The sequence below is a fragment of the Brachyhypopomus gauderio genome, chromosome 5 (genome assembly GCF_052324685.1).
Source record: "Brachyhypopomus gauderio isolate BG-103 chromosome 5, BGAUD_0.2, whole genome shotgun sequence".
Taxonomy (NCBI): domain Eukaryota; kingdom Metazoa; phylum Chordata; class Actinopteri; order Gymnotiformes; family Hypopomidae; genus Brachyhypopomus; species Brachyhypopomus gauderio.
In genome coordinates, this window is record NC_135215.1 from 4,190,875 (window position 1) to 4,214,207 (window position 23,333).

General features: G+C 50.0%; 1 protein-coding gene across 2 annotated transcripts in view; it reads left to right on the forward strand.

Moving 5' to 3' along the window:
- Positions 1–23,333, forward strand: part of hmga2 (high mobility group AT-hook 2) — a 44,330-nt gene that overhangs the window by 5,787 nt on the left and 15,210 nt on the right. For both annotated transcript variants that reach the window (XM_077005028.1, XM_077005029.1), the window contains exon 3: positions 9,989–10,039. In XM_077005028.1, coding sequence (XP_076861143.1) covers positions 9,989–10,039 — 51 coding nt within the window. The remainder of the gene's footprint in view (positions 1–9,988; positions 10,040–23,333) is intronic.

Here is a 23,333-nt window from a genome sequence, read left to right on the forward strand (position 1 = left end):
ACTCTTAAAGCTGTTGTGATAGCTAATACTGTCACAATATTTTTTTCTGGTAAAGTTTCTCATATGCCATAATCAGTGATGTCAGTACCTAGCTCACTCGACTCCGCACGCTGCGCGCGAACCTGTGAGAGCGGCGAGCGCGTTTACACGTCATTCTTTGCAGTGTTCTCCGTAACGATAGGTGGTAGTGTAAAGAAATACCCATAAAAAATGTAACATTTAACTGATGAATTTTAATGTTGCGTTGTGTTCCAGGTTGGAAAAGTGCTGGAATTTTGGCTAAAGTACTTGAAAATGCTTAAAATTGTAATTGTATTTCGTTTACAAATATTTACGAGCCTGCTGTAATTCCAGGGCGAAACATGAGAGAACGTAAAGATTGGGTGTTTTGAAAATAAACAATCATTAAATAATGTGATAAAAAATCGAATGATTTCGAATCAATTTGAGTATATGTATAAATATTTAACTTAGGCAAGGCAAGGCAAGGCAAGTTTATTTATATAGCACCTTTCATACACAATGGTCATTCAAAGTGCTTTACAAATGAAAAGAAAACACAGAAAATGTAACACAATAGATTTAAGAAATTAATCACATATATAAAGAAAAATATATAATAAAATAACATAGAATGTAAAAAGTACAGTAAATAAAATAATAAAAAGTAAATAAGATCTAAAGGGGGGGAGCAAAGATAAGAACAGTAAAAATAAAATGTTAGACTTAAACATAAATAAAGACAAACACAATAAAATCTAAAATAGGAAGCATGATTAAAACAGTAGATTTAAAGGAAGTTAAATTAATGAAGATAAAAGTGCTGTTACAGAGTAAAGGTAATTAAACTGAGCTGAAGGCCTGCTCAAACATGAAGGTTTTCAGTCTGGATTTAAAGGTATCTAGTGTTGGGGCTCTTCTAATGCTCTCTGACAACCGGTTCCATTTCTGAGCGGCGTAGTAGCTAAACGCCGCCTCTCCATGTTTAGTTTTTACCTTAGGCTGCACTAACTGACCAGTTCCTAATGATCTGAGAGTTCTGCTCGGCTCATATTGTTGGAGCACATCCAATAAATATACTGGTCCTACACCATTAAGACATTTATAGACCAGTAATAGTACCTTAAAGTCTATCCTGTAACATATGGGTATCCAGTGTAAGGATTTAAGGATGGGAGTGATGTGCTCCCTTCTTTTACTCCTAGTGAGAACTCTGGCAGCTGCATTTTGAATCAGCTGAAGCTGTTTAATTGTCTTTTTTGGGAGTCCAGTTAGGAGCCCATTACAGTAATCAATCCTACTAGAAACAAAGGCGTGGATAAGTTTCTCCAGGTCTGCTTTAGCCATACAATCTCTGATTTTGTTGATGTTTTTGAGGTGATAGAAAGCTGATTTGGTGACAGCTTTGACATGACTGTGTTACGTTCTATCTCCCCCCCCCCCTTGACGAGCCACACCTCCGTGGTTGCTAGGGTCGGCCCCTTTTTGATTTCCTTGTTTATTTTGGTGGTTATGTCTTTGGTTCTTCGCTCCGCCCCTATTGATTAATGTACAGCTGTTCCTAGGGGTTTTCTTGATTAGTTAGGCTTATAATTCTCTTGGGTTTAGTTCTTCGTTGTAAGTCATTAAGTGTCCATGTTTCATGTTGGTTCTGCAGTTGGGTTGTGTTTCCATGTATAGCATTTCTCCGCGATGTTCGCATTCTTGTGCTTCTTGGTTTATAGCGAGTGTCAGTTTTGTGGGTCGTGTTTATGAATCGTACTTTGGATGGTCTATCAGCTTGTATTCGGGTTTTCTACATGGTTGTGTATGTTAATCAAACGTCCGTTTTCGTATGTGTAGTTTGATCCTGAATGAGTGATTGTTGCTGTGGTCGTTGCATTTAAAGTAATGTCTCTGTAGTAAATTTGTGTGTTCTTTCGTGTTTGCATTTGTAGTAAAATGGTTAGGTTAGTGGAAGAATTAAGTTAACCTGGTCACTGTCATTTTGTGTTGCTCGTGTATGTTGTATGTGTGTAAGTTTATTTCAGCCTTTGTTGCTGTTAGTTCTACTGTTTTGTATTACCCAGTCTTTCATGCACTGTGTTGTGTATCTCTATGTATCAGAGTGCTTCAGCCTTCGTTGCTGTGTGAGTTTTACTGCTGTGTATAAACCAGTCTTTCATGCATTGTGTAGAAGACCAACATGCCGCGTCGATCTCGTACAATACGAATCGGCGTTACCGCGATTCAACCAGTCTCGCTCTCAGTTCAAAATAAAACACACTCTGTATCGCATTTGTGTCCGCCCCCTTGTCATGAGTCGTTACAGAATGACTTACCAGATCAGGACACAGCGAGAGAGATACACTCGAGTCCTCCTTTTCAGGAACGAGATCAAAGTGATTCTGTTTTGACTAATATTACTTCAGACATAATTTCCTTGGAAAATAAGAACTCGTCTAGTAATCGGATAAGTTTCAAGGATCACTTGGACTTAATCCAAACAGATTTGTCATTAGACGTGTATGGCCGACCCGGTGTGTTGCCTTCTTTGATGGCTTGCCCTTGTGAATTCAGTGGGGAAAATGGTGACTTGGGGCTTTTTATTATGCAATGTAGTCTGTATGTCGAGCATTTGATTTGCCCAAAACCTCCGGAGAACATTTTAGTACTCTTCATGAGATCACGGTTGAGAGGTATGGCACTAGAGTGGGCAGATCTAGTGTTATCTACTAGACCAACGGAGGCTTGGTCTATTGCAGGTTTTTTTGGGTTTCTTAGGCAACGTTTTTCTAAAAAGGCCTTGACTGCTTCTGGTGTAGAGAGCCCTGTTCCTCTCCCATTCTCTGGACCTTTGTTACAAGTACAGGCAAGAGCTCCAGTTGCATGTTCAACATTGGAATATAAGACTCTAACCGCCCACTGTGCTGATCCCATAGACTATGTTGGATGTAAGAGGACCTTTTGTCAGAGTGCTGAGATTGCTTCAGAGGAAGTTCCGGTTGCTACTGTGCCTTTGAGTGGAGACTCTGTGCCCATGGAACCCATGGATTCCTTGACCAGAGAGGCTACCTCTTTGACCCAGTGTGCTTTTGAGGACACTTTACCAGCAAACCAGTCGGGCCTCGGAGTTGTTCCCTTGTCTATGCAGGTTGACCTTGGTGCGGTTTCTCCTGCTAATCAATCTGACACTGACTCGGGTGTTTTGTTGGATGTTGCTATGGCGACAGCGGCTTTTACATCTGTGCCTTCTAGTTCTCCGTCGTCTGCCGCGCTGTCATGCGCCTCCTCGTCGTCTGCCGCGCTGTCATGCGCCTCCTCGTCGTCTGCCGCGCTGTCATGCGCCTCCTCGTCGTCTGCCGCGCTGTCATGCGCCTCGTCGTCGCCGTCTGCCGCGCTGTCATGCGCCTCGTCGTCGCCGTCTGCCGCGCTGTCATGCGCCTCGTCGTCGCCGTCTGCCGCGCTGTCATGCGCCTCGTCGTCGCCGTCTGCCGCGCTGTCATGCGCCTCGTCGTCGCCGTCTGCCGCGCTGTCATGCGCCTCGTCGTCGCCGTCTGCCGCGCTGTCATGCGCCTCGTCGTCGCCGTCTGCCGCGCTGTCATGCGCCTCGTCGTCGCCGTCTGCCGCGCTGTCATGCGCCTCGTCGTCGCCGTCTGCCGCGCTGTCATGCGCCTCGTCGTCGCCGTCTGCCGCGCTGTCATGCGCCTCCTCGTCGCCGTCTGCCGCGCCCTCCGGCGCTTTCAACCCCAGGGCTCCCACGGCCACAGAACCTCCTGGTGCTTCCCTTGTGGCTGCAACAATTGCTCTGCCTTTTGGTGATGCCTCCCCATCGGTGACTCTCCCTGGTGACACAGAGACATTACCTCTTGCACCCACTATCCGGAACAGGTCGCCACGCATACAGACTCCTTATGAAACTGTTCCAGTTCCTGAGGTCCGTCAAGGACCTGCCAAGGTTTCAGAAATACATCAGGGGCCCAATCATGAAGACATACAGTCTTGTATTCTGAATGTGCTGTCTAATATGGATCCTATGTGTATGCCCTTATTTCCTGCCCCCATTCCAGATTATGTATTGGTTCCAGTGTCTGTTCAGGTTTTTATACCAAGATTGGTTTCAATACACCCTGATATGTATGGCTTTGGTGTTTCTGTCCCGGTGTGGTTACCTGTATTGTGTTCCTTTGTTTATCTTGTTCCCGTCCATATGTCTGTTGTTTTGTCTATATTTAATAGAGTTGTGGCGTCATCAATTGCACCCAATCTTAGTTTGTCTGGTTCTTCACCCCTGTCCTCACCTGTGTTGAATAGGCCTGTTCCCGTCCCCTTTCCCTGTTCTGTTGATGGGTCTCGACCTGTGGTTCAGTCCCTTCCCGTGACTGTTTCCTCTGTGGGGGCCCCTGACGACGATTCAGCCTGCTCTGCGTTGGGGTCCTCAGGCTCTGTGCACATCGATGGGTCGTTCCGGCATGTTCCTGTTTACGACCCTCCGTTCTGTTGTCGCCTGCCCCATCTGAAGTCCGACTCATTGTCTGTCGTCTCTACTGAGGGTTGTGACCTGTCCGCTTCCTCTAGGCCCGAGGTTCCGGTGTTTGGTTTCTCCATTATTTCTGATCGGCCGTCCCTGGCTTCCCCTCCAGTTTTATCTGTTGTCTCTGGGTCCCTTTCGGGTCCTTCTTGCGTGCCCCGGAGTGGCACGCTTTAGGAGGGGGTAATGTTACGTTCTATCTCCCCCCCCCCCTTGACGAGCCACACCTCCGTGGTTGCTAGGGTCGGCCCCTTTTTGATTTCCTTGTTTATTTTGGTGGTTATGTCTTTGGTTCTTCGCTCCGCCCCTATTGATTAATGTACAGCTGTTCCTAGGGGTTTTCTTGATTAGTTAGGCTTATAATTCTCTTGGGTTTAGTTCTTCGTTGTAAGTCATTAAGTGTCCATGTTTCATGTTGGTTCTGCAGTTGGGTTGTGTTTCCATGTATAGCATTTCTCCGCGATGTTCGCATTCTTGTGCTTCTTGGTTTATAGCGAGTGTCAGTTTTGTGGGTCGTGTTTATGAATCGTACTTTGGATGGTCTATCAGCTTGTATTCGGGTTTTCTACATGGTTGTGTATGTTAATCAAACGTCCGTTTTCGTATGTGTAGTTTGATCCTGAATGAGTGATTGTTGCTGTGGTCGTTGCATTTAAAGTAATGTCTCTGTAGTAAATTTGTGTGTTCTTTCGTGTTTGCATTTGTAGTAAAATGGTTAGGTTAGTGGAAGAATTAAGTTAACCTGGTCACTGTCATTTTGTGTTGCTCGTGTATGTTGTATGTGTGTAAGTTTATTTCAGCCTTTGTTGCTGTTAGTTCTACTGTTTTGTATTACCCAGTCTTTCATGCACTGTGTTGTGTATCTCTATGTATCAGAGTGCTTCAGCCTTCGTTGCTGTGTGAGTTTTACTGCTGTGTATAAACCAGTCTTTCATGCATTGTGTAGAAGACCAACATGCCGCGTCGATCTCGTACAATACGAATCGGCGTTACCGCGATTCAACCAGTCTCGCTCTCAGTTCAAAATAAAACACACTCTGTATCGCATTTGTGTCCGCCCCCTTGTCATGAGTCGTTACAGACTGCTAAAGGTGAGATCAGAGTCCATTAGTACACCAAGGTTACGTACTAGTTCTTTAGATTTTAGGCCTCTCGAATCTAGATAGGCAGCTAGTCTGTGTCTTTCATTGCTGTTCCCAAATAAAATAATCTCCGTTTTATCTTTATTTAACTGCAGAAAGTTGTGTTTCATCCACTTGTTTATGTGCTCAAGGCATTTACACAGTGAGTCTAGGGGACCGTAGTCGTTTGGGCAGAGAGCCATGTAGATCTGAGTGTCATCTGCATAGCTGTGGTAAGATATCCCATAAGAATGCATGATTTCACCCAGAGGAATCATATATAAATTAAATAAGAGTGGCCCAAGAATTGAACCCTGGGGTACACCACAGGTCACTGGCACAGTCTCAGAAACATTACCCTCCATTTCCACAAAGAAGTTCCTTCCTTTAAGGTATGAACTGAACCATTTTAGGACAGTTCCTGAGAGTCCAACCCAGTTTTCAAGTCTATTTATGAGAATTTTGTGGTCAATGGTGTCAAAGGCAGCGCTGAGATCGAGCAGTAGAAGAACAGACATGTTTCCTGAGTCTGTATTTAGCCGAATGTCATTGATAACCCTAATTAGTGCAGTCTCAGTACTATGATTAGGTCTGAAACCAGACTGAAATTGGTCTAGACAGCTATTTGTGGACAGAAAGTGCATAATTTGCTTGAAGACAATTTTTTCTATTATTTTTCCAATGAATGGTAGATTAGAAATTGGTCTATAATTATTCAACAAGCTTGTATCTAGGGTTTTCTTTTTCAAGAGAGGCTTCACAACTGCAGTTTTTAATGCACTCGGAAATACACCTGACATGAGTGAGGAATTTACTATTTGAAGAATGTTCACAGATATTGCAGGAAAGACATTCTTTAAAAACTTGGTTGGTAATGTATCAAGGCTGCAAGTGGATGATTTGAGATGACTCACTGTATCAATTAAACCTTCTTCATTAATAGTACTGAACTGGGACATGTTGAACATTTTGCGTGTTAAGTTAAGGTGCTGGAAAATATTGAAATAAACCTTGAAAGTGACGTACAAGTGCCTAAATTCCAGCTTGTAAATGTGTATGAACCCTGCAAACATGACTTTGTTCATTGCGCTGAAGCGTGGCGCACACGAAGTTACAAAATTCGAGAGGCACTGTGATTCCTCGAGAAGCGACAGTGCGCGGGGGGCCTTTGCGCAGGGGCGGAGCTACCGTGATTATGTCATTTTCGGCGCGCGGTCGCGACGCTTCAAGTATAAACCTTGCTTAAAGAAATACCCCTCAAAAACAGGGGAAGGAACATTTACCTGACGAATTTTAATGTTGTATTTGTGACGCTGGGAGCGCAGCGAAGGACGAGACACGGATCCCTCTTGTGGCGACAGACGTCACTTTTATTTAGACAATAGTAGCGCAGTAAGCGCACAGCTAACATTGAAACACGCACACACAACGTGTAAACTTAGACAACGACGAGCACAAGACACTGCGCGAACGCACATTAAATAGACAGACCACATCAACCCCACGTGATGACGAGACGAGCCACAGGTGAGACGGATAATGACAAGACGCACCCGCACCCACAGAGAGACATTGACGCAGACGAATAGACGCAGACAACGTTAACACACGCCCCAAAGGAAGGGTTCGGGGACCGTAGCGTGACAGACGCCCCCACCAAGGGCACTACCCGTCCCGGGGTGCCAACAGGACCGAGTGCCCCGAACCCACGTCGATGGGCGGATCCGAAGCACCCAGTCCTGCGTCTGGGAGATGACCGCCCTCGGTGGAGAGTCCGCCACCAACAGCTTAGAACACCCTCCCTGGGAAGACCGGGGAAAACACGTTAGACACGTTTAACGGGACGGACACAAACACACAAACAGGAATACTTACACACAGAGGAACAAACGGGAAAAAGGGGTTCGGTACACATACGGGCAGACTCACGAACACTGGGACAGACACACACGAAACAGGCGCCAGACTACGCGCCAGGAGTAGAGCGATAAGGGGAGAGAGATCGGGAGCTGCAGGTGCTGCAGCGAACGGTCCTCCTCCAGGCTTTGCTGCGCCGGGTGCAGCGCGGCGGGCGGACGCGCCGGGTGCAGCGCGGCGGGCGGACGCGCCGGGTGCAGCGCGGCGGGCGGACGCGCCGGGTGCAGCGCGGCGGGCGGACTCTCCCCCCAGCTGGCCGTATGGTACGCCCGTCTCGCTCCGCGACCGTCCTCTGGAGTCAACCGTGGGCTCTTCCACCTCCATCTCGGTCGCCTCGCTGTCCCGGCTCCAACTCATGGGCTGCTCCGGGCTGCCACCCCGGGAGCAGTCCATCCTCTCTCCTCCGGAGCGATCTGAGGACGGGGTCCACCTCCCCTTCACAGTCCCAGCAGAACACTCAGAGGGGGGCGGACTGCCCTCGTCCTCTGAGTAGAGTTCGCTGTCCGTGCACTCTGAGACGCCTGAGTGCACGGACGGAGGACGATCTTCCTCTTCGTACTCCTCCTCTTCCTCACCGTAACCTACGGCAGGTGCGGAGTACTCCGACGGAGGGTAATCTTCGTACTCCCCCTCCTCCTCACCGTAGCCTACAGCCGATGCGGAGTACTCCGACGGAGGGTAATCGTCTTCGTACTCCTCCTCCTCACCACCGTAGTTAACGGTGGAGGCATCGCAAACCGACGGAGGGTATTCCACCTCCTCTTCCTCACCATAGTTCACAGTGGAGGCGTCGCATATCGACGGAGGGTAGGCGTCTTCTCCCTCTTCACCCTCACCGTAGTATATGGCGGGGGCGGAACAAACCGAGGGAGCCTGGTCCTCCTCTTCGCCTTCCTCTTCCTCATCCTCGCCTTCTGAGCCTTCTTCTGAGAACTCGCCTTCCGGGGTTTTCTCGGTGGCGCATATCTCCACGGCACCTACCCATAGAGGTGAGAGGTCCCGGGAAGGCGAGGGGTGTCGCTCTCGCCACATTCGTTCCGCGGTCTCACGGAAATACACCGCCATCTCCGCGGTGGAGGACGCCTGAGCCTGACGCAGCATGAGCGCACAGACAGGGTCCTGCTGCATCATCTCAGGGGTCGCTGTGGTCTTGCGGTGCTGGGCAGGGGAAGAGGCGTGACCTCGCTTACTGGGCTTCTTGCCCTTCTTTGGTCGGGTCACGTAGCCTGGCATACTTGGGTGTCTCAGACGGCTCGTCGTTCTGTGACGCTGGGAGCGCAGCGAAGGACGAGACACGGATCCCTCTTGTGGCGACAGACGTCACTTTTATTTAGACAATAGTAGCGCAGTAAGCGCACAGCTAACATTGAAACACGCACACACAACGTGTAAACTTAGACAACGACGAGCACAAGACACTGCGCGAACGCACATTAAATAGACAGACCACATCAACCCCACGTGATGACGAGACGAGCCACAGGTGAGACGGATAATGACAAGACGCACCCGCACCCACAGAGAGACATTGACACAGACGAATAGACGCAGACAACGTTAACACACGCCCCAAAGGAAGGGTTCGGGGACCGTAGCGTGACAGTATTGTGTTCCAGGTTTGAAAAGTACTGGAATATTGGCTAAAGTACTTGAAAATGATTGAAATTGTAATTGTATTTAGTTTCACAACAAATAGCTGTCTGACTGAATAGGTTGCTTGTATTACATTTACAAATACATTTACTAATAATAACACAAACATGTCAGGAGATACATTATTTAAATGTCAGGAGATACATTGTTACTGTTAAAAATGCACATCCAATAAAGTGAGTATTGGAGAAACTCCTTTTGCTGCTGAATGTAACTAGTAATGTAACTTGTAATCTAATGTAGTTACTTTTAAAATCAAGTAATCAGTAACATAACTAAGTTATTTTTTTTAAAGGAGTAATCAGCAATCAGAGATCGGATTACTTTTTCAAGGTAACTAAGGCATCACTGGCCATAATGTGAGATAAATAAGAGAGTTAAAATGTTTTTAAACTGATGAAATATATTCCACATGATCGGCTGGCTGTTACTGAGTGGATCATAGTGTGACCCTTATCTAGGCCATGAGGGTGCTGATAATGATCGTCTCATTTACATGTGAATAGCATAAAATTCCTGCTGTGAAATATTACACTGCCCAGACTGGGGGCAACTGGTGAGCTCTTGGGGAGACGTGGATGGCTGCTTGTCAGAGGCCTGGATGTACCTTACACAGCCAGGCACCAGTTGGGGCCACTCTGCTAAAAGTCCCCTCTTCACTACACTTTGGTTAAAATGACACTGTGCAGTGTTAAATGCCACAGTTATCTTGGCTTCTGATATGTTATGCAGTTTGATGCCTGATAAAAGGTGAATGTGACTAATTCCTAATCGTTGATGTTCACAGAAAGCTGAGAGCACAGGGGAGAAGAGGCCCAGAGGAAGACCAAGGAAATGGGTAGGTCTCACCTCTCTCTCACCTCAGTCTCACCTCAGTCTCACCTCAGTCTCACCTCAGTCTCACCTCATTTTTCTAATTGTAGAGCTGGCAGCAATCACAGTAATTATCTCTTATAATTATAGAATTGGCACCGAGTCAGTTCAGCTTTAGCTCACATTCATTTCTAAACAAAAAGTAAGATTTTACTCTTCAGAAATGTTTTGAGCTACACCATTTCAGGACGGTTCTGAAGTGGTGTCAAATGTTTCTCTAATTCTGCTTTCCATTTTGAGCAATTAATCGCTTCATCCACCTGCAACTTCTCACTGCAAATTCCAGCGTATGTCGGCAGCGACATGGATTAAATGCTTATAGTGCGTTGGGCCTGTTTTACGGGCCTGGATGACCTAAAAGGATGTTCTTCAGTGGTGACTCGCCATCAGTCACTGCACTGTAATCCCGAGGTGGGTGTAGTTGGTGTCTGAGACAAGGCCCCGGCCTCCAGTGCACATCCACCACGGACCTCGAGGTCGCCAGTGCCCGCCGAACAAGATTGTGCAAATGTTTGTGTTATCAGTTAAAGAAAATGTTTAGACTTCGCACTGACCACGGCTACACTGCAGTGATTCTGTAGGCGGCTTGAAAACCATGTGTGTTTATTGGTTCATAAGTGGCACGTTTGATTGATAGCTCAGAGTGGGTGGTGTGGATGGGGGGGGGCATGGGATAGTTAAAAATGTCACCAGGAGAGTAGCAAGGAGATAGAGGGAATGTGAATGCAACATGCTTCCTCTCTCTCTCTCTCTCTCTCACTCTCTCTCTCTCTCTCTCTCTCTCTCTCTCTCTCTCTCTCTCTCTCTTCTCGCTTTCACTCTCTCACTGTTTGTGTGGGTCCTTGTGGTTTTTCCACTCAGGCCAGCAGACCTTCAAACTGACTTGAGCAATTGAGAAGTGTGCTGAAACATGTTTGGGTGCTTCATGAGCTCGATGGACTTTGGATGGTGGTTTTCAGTAGAGCCGCGATGGGAACAGCAAACTGGGTTCAGACTCAGATGAGTCAGTTAGGTTGTCCAGGCAGGCGTGTGCATGTTTTTGACATTTTATAGATTTGTGCAGTAAGTGAAAATCGGGCAGAAACTGCTGTTTGAGGGCAATTTACAAGATATTTTATTTCAACTTCGTCTGAGTGTCTTAAGCTATGTGTCATCTAGTGGCCATAAATCCATTTCTGATTATTTTGAGTTAATCTGGAAGCTGGTTTTGAGGTGCGTTTTGCATCCTTTGTGTATCAGGAGACAGTTAAACAAGTTATAATTATTCATTAGAACTTATTAACATTATTAATTACAAGAATAACTTGTAAAAGTTTTTATCACTTTTGTGACTTTTCGGTCATTTGTAGTCATTTGAACACTTTGTGTCTCTTTATGCATTTACATTACAGAATTTTGGACTAGTTGGGATGTTGTATTCCACAGAGAAATGACTGCGTTTGTGTTGGATGAAAACATGACCCGGCTTACTGTATCATCCAGGAATGCGATGTGGGTCACTCGTTGCTCCCCCTCTTAGCTTCCAGTGCATGTTGTACTTTGGTATGAGCTGAATACGTGAAAGTGCTTGGCTCTAGGATCTGAGGGCTCCGCCCGGGCTGGGTGGTGTCCAGGTGGCTCTCCTGGGCCCGCTACCAGCACTGGGTTCCACCTGAGAGGCAGAGCACCATTCTTCTGCCCTGATGCCTACACCCACCCACTCTTTCATGGTGCCTGTATGTCGCAGGTATACACACCTATACACGTGGCCCCTGTCCCCACCCCCATCACACACACAAAATGCAAGTGAAGCATTTGTTGATGGTGCATGTTCACCTGTGAGCTGAACTTTTATGAAACAATGGTGAGGAGAACACATTGGGCAAACTCCGACAATATGACTGAGAGAGGAATTGTGGTACTTGAGTACATTAATAACACACTTAAAGGGCATCAGACATTCAGCAAAAAAAGATTAAACATTGAATGTATTATTGATGACTTATTGCTTAAGTATAATACCACTAGAGGTGGTGACTGCAACACTGCAGGTCTAAATACATCCTGTGACACAGAGCGAGTCACAGCCCAGAAGGGGGCGTGTTGGCGACAAGGCTGTGGCCGGACTTTATGAATGAGGGTGAGTCAGAGAGGCCACGTGCCATCGGAGCACGAGGTTGTCCCCTCCCGGAACCCGGAAAGGTCCAAGCCCCCAGCCCTGTGCTTATAGATGGGTGCCATTCATCCAAGCAGTGTGACACACACCAGGGATCTGCCTGTTAACGCAGCCAGCGTGGTCAGAGGCAGAAGACCAACTTTGTTTTGTTTTTTTTTTCTCCAACCCCCACCCTTTTTTTTCATTCTTTTTTTTTTATGAATGGACCAGGCAGATGAGTGTGTCCGCAGGCCCGTCCCTGTGTCTGTGTCTGACCGACTCTGCAGGGCTTTGAAAGGCCGGGTTGCGATCTGTTTACTGGCTTTAGTTCGTCACAGATGAATTGGCACGGCCCAGGAGCCCAGTGCAGGCACACGGCCGCCGCCACTAGTATGGAGGGGACTTGTCAAGAGCCTTGCCATCCCATTCCTGGATAAACAGGCCAGCTTTCTTCATTCAGCTACCGCTCGCCCTCCTGGAACTAATTATAGCATATCCTTTTTGGCTACAAGGGGCCACTGGAATGTTTTCCTTTGCCTCACAACCCCCCCCCCCCCCCCCCCCCCCCCCCACAACCCACCCACCTCCACCACCCCAACAACCCCCCGCCCCCACCCCTACCAACCCCCCACCCTACACCAATGGTTAATGGAAGAAGGTGGCTATGGACACCAGGAGGGAAAGATAGTGGTGTTTAACCGTACCAGTCCCAGAGGAAACTAAAAGCACGCCATGTAACAAGTCTCACTGGAGAGATCAAAAACATTTGGGGATGGAAACTATCGTATGGGGGATCCCTACATGCAACTCCATGCTGACCACACACTACAGACTATTTCTACACTGGCCACCCTCTTTCTACACTTATGGCTCTCTCTACACTAACTACGCACTGTCTACACTACACACTCTCTTTCTACACTAGACGCTGTCTGTCTACACTACACACTCTCTTCCTATACTAGACACTTTCATCACTAGACACTCTATACACTAGACACTCTATAACATACAGTTTCTACACTAGACACTCTCTATAAGTCTCTACACTAGACACTCTCTATAACAGTCTCTACACTAGACACTCTCTATAACAGTCTCTACACTAAACACTCTCTATAACAGTCTCTACATTAGACACTCTATATAATAGACAGTCTCTACACTACACACTCTATAACAGACACTCTCTATATTAGACACTCTATATTAGCCACTGCACTTCCACCTGCGGATTGCCTGTATTCCACAAAAATAAACATTTTGTCTCTGTACTGGTTGCTAGAGTTTTGCACAGTGACACAGTCTGCACCGGTGTACATGAATATGCTTTACTACAGTATATAGTAGAAAGTGTCTGCAGCAGGGCAAGAATAGGTCAACGTTTGTGATTTTGGACAGAAAGCCACATATATGTCCTGTCTGTTGTTGTTGAACCTTGGGGGAATTGACGTCAGGTTCCACAGGTGGTGTGGACAATATCCTGCGATGTTTTTAGCGGCACTCTAAGCCGTCCTCCCTCAGAGTGATAAGAACAGAGAACTGTGTCAGGTGAAGGTCTTGCGATACCCGATTTGGCTCAGAATGTTGACATGGAGGGATTCTCTCCTCTGGTCATGTTTTTCTAGCTGGAGTTCCTCTCCGTTTTCCCCTGTTTGTAAACAGCATCACCACAAAGTGCTGCTGGCATCCATATCTAACGTTTGATGAACGTGCTGTTCCAGGCTGTACTGGTACAGCAGGTTCATACAATTCACTTTTAATTCATAAAGACCCCTTCAGCTTCATAACTGGAGGTTTTTTGTCCTTTTTCATGTCCTTTAAAACATCCGTCCTGCCGGGGCTGGTCGTAAGTTCTCTTACCCCACTGCCCCACGGTTCTGTAGCGACAGCCCCAAAATCTGATTTACGGTCACTCTTCCTTTTCCCAGTGTGCACCCTGCACAGGTGCTGAGACAGACGAGGTCCACTGTGCCAAGTGGACAAGCTTCACTGTTGGCAGGGTGTGTGTGTGTGTGTGTGTGTGTGTGTGTGTGTGGGGGGGGGGGGGGGGGGGGGGGGGGGGGGGGGGGGGGGGGGGGGTTGGAAGGGGGGATCTTTGTCCCCGAACAGCTCACATTAATCAGTTGTGCACAGCAGTTCCCCTTTCGTGCTGCCAACTGGCTGGTGTCCACTGAGTTTTATGGTCCAAACCAAGCAAGAAGGACTATAGTGGTGAGAGAGGATCCCGATCTGCTCCTGCTCTTTTCCTGTGCAGTTTTGCACCAATACCAACACCCCCCCCCCCCCCCCCCCCCCCCCCCCCACCCACCGTCCAGCGACATCGGAGTCAAATCAGAGTTTTTTTGGCAGTTGGCTCCTCGGCCACCAACCCTGCCTATTGTTTGCTATGGGAATAAGCGGGAATGCTGGCAGAGATGGCAGATTTATACCTCGCTGTGCCTTCCCATAGAAGTCACCCATGATAGACGTCGAAAAAGGGCTCTCCAAGGCACGGGCCAGGATGAGGCGAAGGCTGAGAGAGGAGACCTCCGCGCTCCCTGAGGCTGAGAATTCCTTTCAGTAGGAATTGGAAGATGAAGGTCTTGATGTGTGGCCCTCCCTCACTTCCCAGGTACCTCCCCTCGGTCGGTGTCCCCCCCCACGCGCTCCCATCAGGCCGAGCGTGCAGGCAGGAGGGGCCGGAGCAACAAGCCCGCTGCCCCGGACCTCTGGGTTCACCTCCCGCTTACCTTCAAGGCAGTCAGTGTCAGTTCAGCTCGGGGGCATTAGTCAGTGCGGGCCTAACGCCTCGGAGACCGAGGCAAGGCTACGGCTAATGAATGAGCTGAGGAGGGGGTCGCGGAGGAAGTTCCCTCTCATCTCACACAAGGCTATGCTGCTCTTGGCCATAGGACAAACAATGTTGGCAGGCGGTGCGGAGCGGAATCGGAGCTCTGGGAGGCGGGAGGGAGAGTCTGGCAGGGGGGGACGCGGGTGGGAAAGGGGAGGGGAGGAGCCCCCTGACTGGAAACATCCAGCGGTCCCAAACTGTGGCGGAGAGGTTTGGAAAACCCTTAGAAAACCCGCCGCCTCTGCCAGAGTGTGAAATGATTTTTTTTTTCCTTCTTCTTTTTTTTTTCTTCACTCTTTTTTGCACCATGTGCGTGCGTAAGGCTGGAGGAGGGTATTGTGATGGGGGATCGGTGTCAAACATCAAAATCTTTTTATAGCTTCTCAGGCAAAATATTGAACTTGGCCCCCCCAGGTCTCTTGCTGGTCTTTCGGACCAGCAAATCAGTAGTCAGATGAGTAGTCAGTAGTCAGTGTGACTGTGACTACTCTGTGAGTGTGAACCGGCTTGTCTGATGCTGTCCTCTCTCTCCCCTTCTCTCTCCTTTACACCTTCCTCTCTCTCTCCTTCTCTTTATTACTCTATTTCTGTCTGTCTTTTTCCCTCCTTTACCCCTATGTTTTCCTCTCTCCCTCTCTTTCTCCCTCTCCCTTTCTCCCTCTCTTTCAGCTACTTTCCATGTTTGTTCTTGCATGCTGATGGGGGCGTACAGGCGCTCACTCTGTGCAACTGCCCTCATTAACAAACATAAACAAACACTACCATCCAAGGGATGTTACGGCGTGTTGAGTCACATGCACTTTGTTGACTGTATCATGGTGACTGAGTTTTAAACAGCTTGTATTTTTCAGCCTTGTGTTTCGTTGCTTCTTGGCTATTTTTACGAGGGTGCCCAGAGAAGTGGAAGGACTCCAGTGCATAATTAAAGCCTCCTGCCAATTTAGGCTGTATTGATCACCAGGAGGATTTCCTTTTGCAAAGCACTGCTAATTATCACTACGTAAGGGCATTTTATATTTTTGCAACGGTTTGTTTGGTGAGGCAAGTTACCACGAGATAGATGTTGCTAAGGAGATGTCCTTCACACCGCAGCTCAACGCCGCTTCTGTCTCCCTCTTGGGTGGCTGTGCGGAAGAGCGGACATCTCAGCCTCGCCCCCCACATCCTCTCTGCCCTCCCTCCTGCTCCATCTGCCCCCCACCTCCTCGAGTTTTCTCCTCTGTGGTACTTGCTGTGCCAAAGGCGATGTAGAGTGCCTCCACCCCCCGTCTGCACCTGGAATTCCCAGGGATCAACCGTGATGGTTTTCCACTTCGCACCTCTGGAGCTGCTGCCTGCCAGCCCTGGACCCCTGTCCCGTTATCCTCTCGCCCCCGTCCACCAGACCCCTGTCCACCAGACCCCTGTCCCGTTACCCCTCTCGCCCCCGTCCACCAGACCCCTGTCCACCAGACCCCTGTCCCGTTACCCTCTCGCCCCCGTCCACCAGACCCCTGTCCACCAGACCCCTGTCCCGTTACCCTCCTCGCCCCCCGTCCACCAGACCCCTGTCCACCAGACCCCTGTCCACCAGACCCCTGTCCCGTTACCCTCTCGCCCCCCGTCCACCAGACCCCTGTCCACCAGACCCCTGTCCCGTTACCCTCTCAGCCCCCCGTCCACCAGACCCCTGTCCACCAGACCCCTGTCCCGTTACCCTCTCTCTCCCCCGTCCACCAGACCCCTGTCCACCAGACCCCTGTCCCGTTACCACTCTCGCCCCCGTCCACCAGACCCCTGTCCACCAGACCCCTGTCCACCAGACCCCCGTCCACCAGACCCCCTGTCCACCAGACCCCTGTCCCCGTTACCCTCTCGCCCCCGTCCACCAGACCCCTGTCCACCAGACCCCTGTCCACCAGACCCCTGTCCACCAGACCCCTGTCCCGTTACCCTCATCGCCCCCGTCCACCAGACCCCTGTCCACCAGACCCCTGTCCCGTTACCCTCTCGCCCCCGTCCACCAAGACCCCCTGTCCACCAGACCCCTGTCCCGTTACCCTCTCGCCCCCCGTCCACCAGACCCCTGTCCACCAGACCCCTGTCCACCAGACCCCTGTCCCGTTACCCTCTCGCCCCCGTCCACCAGACCCCTGTCCACCATACCCCTGTCCCGTTACCCTCTCGCCCCCTTCCACCCAGACCCCTGTCCACCAGACCCCTGTCCCGTTACCCTCTCGCCCCCGTCCACCAGACCCCTGTCCACCAGACCCCTGTCCCGTTACCCCTCTCGCCCCCGTCCACCAGACCCCTGTCCACAGACCCCTGTCCACCAGACCCCCGTCCACCAGAACCCCTGTCCACCAGACCCCTGTCCCGTTACCCCTCTCGCCCCCGTCCACCAGACCCCTGTCCACCAGACCCCTGTCCACCAGACCCCTGTCCCGTTACCCCTCTCGCCCCCGTCCACCAGACCCCTGTCCACCAGACCCCTGTCCCGTTACCCTCATCGCCCCCCGTCCACCCAGACCCCTGTCCACCAGACCCCTGTCCCGTTACCCTCTCCCCGCCCCCGTCCACCAGACCCCTGTCCACCAGACCCCTGTCCCGTTACCCCTCTCGCCCCCCGTCCACCAGACCCCTGTCCACCAGACCCCTGTCCCGTTACCCTCTCGCCCCCGTCCACCAGACCCCTGTCCACCAGACCCCTGTCCCGTTACCCTCTCGCCCCCGTCCACCAGACCCCTGTCCACCAGACCCCTGTCCCGTTAACCTCTCGCCCCTGTCCACCAGACCCCTGTCCACCAGACCCCTGTCCCGTTACCCTCTCCCCCCTGTCCACCAGACCCCTGTCCACCAGACCCCTGTCCCGTTACCCTTTTTGCCCCTGTCCACCAGACCCCTGTCCACCAGACCCCTGTCCACCAGACCCCTGTCCCGTTACCCTCCTCGCCCCCGTCCACCAGACCCCTGTCCACCAGACCCCTGTCCCGTTACCCTCTCCCCCCTGTCCACCAGACCCCTGTCCACCAGACCCCTGTCCCGTTACCCTCTCCCCCCTGTCCACCAGACCCCTGTCCACCAGACCCCTGTCCCCGTTACCCTCTTGCCCCTGTCCACCAGACCCCTGTCCCGTTACCCTCTCGCCCCTGTCCACCAGACCCCTGTCCCGTTACCCTCTCTCCCCTGTCCACCAGACCCCTGTCCACCAGACCCCTGTCCCGTTACCCTCTCCCCCCTGTCCACCAGACCCCTGTCCCGTTACCCTCTCTCCCCTGTCCACCAGACCCCTGTCCCGTTACCCTCTCCCCCCTGTCCACCAGACCCCTGTCCCGTTACCCTCTCCCCCCTGTCCACCAGACCCCTGTCCCGTTACCCTCTCCTCCCCCTGTCCACCAGACCCCTGTCCCGTTACCCTCTCCCCCCTGTCCACCAGACCCCTGTCCCGTTACCCCTCTCCCCCCCTGTCCACCAGACCCCTGTCCCGTTACCCTCTCCCCCCTGTCCACCAGACCCTGTCCCGTTACCCTCTCTCCCCCTGTCCACCAGACCCCTGTCCCGTTACCCTCTCTCCCCTGTCCACCAGACCCCTGTCCCGTTACCCTCTCCCCCCTGTCCACCAGACCCCTGTCCGTTACCCTCTCTCCCCTGTCCACCAGACCCCTGTTCTGTTACCCTCTCTCCCCTGTCCCGTTACCCTCTCTGTCTTGTCCACGGGGCCCCTTTCTTGCGCCATTTTCTGGAAGAGCTCTAATCATCTCACAGGGCTGAATCAAAAGTCTGACTATGTGCTCCAGTGGATGGCATGAGCCAGGCATGGTTGGTAGGGTAGGGGGGCGAGAGAGAGAGAGAGAGAAAGAGAGAGAGAGAGAATACAAGCCCCATAGCTGTCCCACTTTGCAAAATGGCAAGCGCGTCGGTGCTGGTTAAGGCCAGTGTTGACATGACAGAAAGGAAGAGAGGCCGGTGAGAGATGGCGGCGCTGGAGTGTGTTCTGAGGGGCGGGCGATGGCCCGTTATTGATGGGAGACCCTTCGCTCCACACGAGTTGCCCGCTTCCTGCTGGCGGTGGGGGAGGTCGGGGTCTGCACAGCGCCGCAGTTGTGAATTCCTTCACTGGTGGCTTTCAGCGAGAGGCTGGACAAGTCCGCGGCGTTTCCGTGCAAACATACATTGGAACAACTTACATAAATCTAGAAGAACAGCAGATGTAATGTTTAACGTCATTGGATGCCAAGAGAGTCTTTTGTTTTAGATTTTCTTTTTTTATTATTATTTTTTTTTCATCTATATTTTTGGAACGAGGTCTGTGTAGATTTGTCGAAATATGTGTTTGAGTTCTGTGTCCAATTGCGTGCGCTCTTGTGGGGGACATTGGAAGCGGGAGAGGCCCTCCCAGAGGCCTCCTGTGACACGCTTGCACCAGTGCCACCGATTGGCCACAGCTGACTAGCGTGATTAATGCTCGGAGCGATGGGGTCCGAGTCGGTCAGATCTCTGCACGTTCAGAGACCCGAGTGTGGAGTAATCAGACAAACGAAAAGGACACGAGGGGGCCACGGACAGGAGCGGGACGATGGGAGTGTGCTGGAGGAAAGGGTGAGGTAAACACTCAGGAATCGAGAATCGTGCGCTGTGATCACCGCTCTGCACTCTGGGGGGCGTGGCCTCCCTGGCCCGACGGGTCTGTCTGTGTGTGTTTCTTCTCCATGTGTTCAGGACCACACCGTGCGCAGCAGAGGACACGATTGCACAGGAACTCTGTCCACCGTTCACCTGTCTTACTGTCAGACCTTTTCTGGTCCACATTTATGCAGTTCTTTACATTCTGAGGATAAATAATGTTCATGTTTTTTGTGGGTTTTAGGACATAGGAAGTTCCTGGCAGTACAGGTTAATCTACAACATCTGCATCGTTCAGTTTACTGGTGGGGGTGGAGGGAGGGTGGAGGGAGGTGGGGAGAGGGTGGGGGGTGTGTATGGGGGGTCTTAGGCCTGAACAAAACCACAAGTGCAGTTCCAAGAAATACATCTTTTGTATGGTATGTGTGCATTAAATGCCTATGAATAACTTAAGCAGCTATCAATAACAATAAGGATTTTGTGGTTAAAGTCTTTGAGAGAGAGAGAGAGAGGAGAGAGAGAGAGAGAGAGAGAGAGAGAGAGAAAGAAAGAGAGAGGGGGGGGGGGGGGACTATGAACTTTGGTTTTATTATCAATGTTAGGACATTTACTACAGCAAAACGGAACAAAAAATCTGATAACTATAAATGTACGTTTTTGAGTCTCTATGTCATCCCAGAAGACCTACTAAAGTATTGACATAGTTCCCATAGCATATGTTGTAGATCCTCAGAACAAGAACAACTCAAACTAGAAAGTTGTGTGAAGCGGAGCTCAAATGTGAATGACAGTGTTGCCTGCGACCCCTCTCTCCCTTCTCTTCCTCTCTCCTTTGAGAAACTCTGGGAACTGATTTCACTTCAAACAGCAGAGGCTCCTAAACGGAGCCGATCCAATTTGTCTGCGCCTTTCTTTCCTTCTACAACACCCCTGCAACCCCCCCCCCCCCCTCCAAAAAAAGAGAAAGAGAAAAAACTCCTAACAAACGGCTGCTTGTCCTGCCAGGAATTTTCCACATTCCTCTCTCTGGCAGACATTTTTCTGCTTTACAAAGAGCCCTTCGGCAAATTCCCCCTAATCGTAGGGTTAGCCTGGCTCTGATAGGTGCCATTCAGAGAATTGTTTGGTAGGGGAGAGAGGCTGATTGGGAAACGGCGAGGTGAGGAGAACTGGGAGGGGGGGGGGGGGGTTGACAAGGGTGGTGGTGGGGGGGGGGGGGGGTGGAGGGTGGGGGATCCTGGCTGTAAAATCTTTTCAGGATCGGCTGAACTGGTGGAGGCATTCCAGGAGAGATCACCAAGCTGACACTGTGGCCCCGTGCCCTGGAGATGCCTGGCTTCTATTTTTCACTTCCACCTTCAGTTTATCAGAGCATGGGGCCTCTGTTCACAGAGGCGGGGGAGGGCGGCTCGTCTGTGGGGTCTGCCCTCAGTGAGGGAGTCCTTGGATAGGCTTTGCTTCATCAAATCAGACCCCACAGACGAGCTGTTTTTTATTTTTCCTGTCTATGTGGAATTCATGGCAGCAGCCCTAGGAGACTATGTTGGAGAGTGTCTTTCTCTCAAACACAAAGCATGTGTTCGCGGAAAGCGGACGCGAGTTCTCGTGTTTTAAACATTTTCTTCTCTTTTGTTTTTGCAAGGTAAAATGAAAATGGCTTGTGGGTTAAAATGGTCTGTTGGCCTTAGCATTGCAAAAAAAATGGCTCTGTAAAAGTGCAAAATTCATACTGTGTTCAAGCACGATGGGGCATTCAAGAATTGAACCAATATGACACCAAACAGAATTCACTTCATGTCAAAACCCACCATCAAAGCTGAGCACTGAATTGAAGCCTTGGTGTATTTACAATTAGGGTTGTAATTTCGCAATCTAGACCGTGCTCTGCTTGGTTGGCCGTGAGGTGGAGATGCCCCGGCTGAAGGATGAGGAATCTTCCTGGGTCACGTTTAATGGTTCAGGGGAGCTTTGGGCCAACAGGCTCTGGGCCCTTTACACGAACGCAGAATCGGGGTCAAAGGGCAAGGTTGCGACCCATCCCAGCAAACGCGACCCTGCCTAGAGATTTATTTCCCTGCTACTACTAACACTTTGGTCTCGGAAGGGCTTTAAAATGAATCGTTTTAAAAAGGCACCAGTAAACCAAAAAATGAATTAGACTGTGTTTGTAAAATGAGTGCTTTCTGCATTCTGTGGTGCATGACGCCACACAAAGGTTGGAAAGAGAGGGGCAGACAGAAAAAAAAATTAAAATTTCAGCCAGCACCTTCGAACTAGGGGATTTCCCCACAGTGGGCAGCTTTCAGTAAATGAAACATGGCACGCAAAGAGGACCTTGCAGGTTGTGCCCTGTTGCGAATGCGAGAGTCTGTGCTCTGCTGGAAGCAAGGCTTTGCACTGTCCCAGCATGCTCTGCTCTGGAGCTGCTGAGACTTGCAGGTGCATGTTTTGGGACTGCTGTCCTATTACATCATCCCCGTGTCTCTCTCGCCCCGTATATCTACACGTGTCCCGCCTGATAGTAAGAAATAATAATCCAGAACGTTATCCAGAACGTGAAGAAGATGAAGAAAGGAAGGAAACGAATGAATGTGTTGCCACATATTCGTATATATGGAGGGAGAGACTGCTGAGAGATTTCTCAACAGTAGTGACTCATAAATTCTTCCAAATTGAAGAGGGACCACAGAGACATGCTCCCTCTTAGATGGAGGGGACGTGTCTGACACAGGTGGAGCAGGAGTCTGATGTCCTTGGTTCTCCTTCCCTGACGCTGTAGACCAGGACGTGGTGCTAGATTGTGAGTCAGCTAGAGGTGTTGCTTTTCTTTGCCAGCAGAGCGACACCCACACAACTTGCAGCTGGAAGAGTTGACACCTGTCTCAAATGGTCCTGGGGGAAGTGGGGTCAGGGGTGGGGGGCCAGCGTTGGTCTGAGGGGAGACCACACTAATTGCTCCATGTTGTCTGAACACGAAAAGGATGGGTCTACAGTCCAGGCAAGACCTATGTGGATATCACCGATCTTATCATGTTATTTTTTATTGTATAGTAATCCCAAAGTCCTGGCAGGGAACTATGGAGAAAGTGTTGAAAGAGAAAGGAGAGGTCCATACAGCAAAATGGCAAAAAAATAATAATGCAGTATCACAATACTAGAATTATAGTAATAATCATCATTAATGTATTTATTTATGAAAAAACACATTAGTAACATGAATTAGGTGAAAATGAGAATAAAATAGACAGATGTTCACCCCAGTGTGTTCGTTCCTGACCTTTTTAATATCACCATATGGACCTTCAGCTTTGTGTCCCAGTCCTTCGTGTCCCGGACGTCGTTCACACCTTCCACACACGCGCTTTAGCCGACGGTTCAGCCTAGTTTAGGGCGAGCTGTCGGTGTTTAGCGAGCAGAGAGTAGTCCAACATTTCCTGACATGTTGCTGCTCTTCACTCCGTTGGCCAATTGTATCTGCAAGGAAACTCATTTCACCATTAAACCACCATTATGTGGTGCTGGTGTATACTGGGAAGTTCCCGATGTAACCGAGGGGCAGTGAGGACCTGTCAGCTAACAGTTTTCATTTGTGTGACGCCACTTGTTGCTTTTTACGTGGTCTCTAGTTGGTGGAACATGTGGTTGGTCAGTGCTCTTGAAGCACTGATGCTACCTGTGATTTCCTTATTT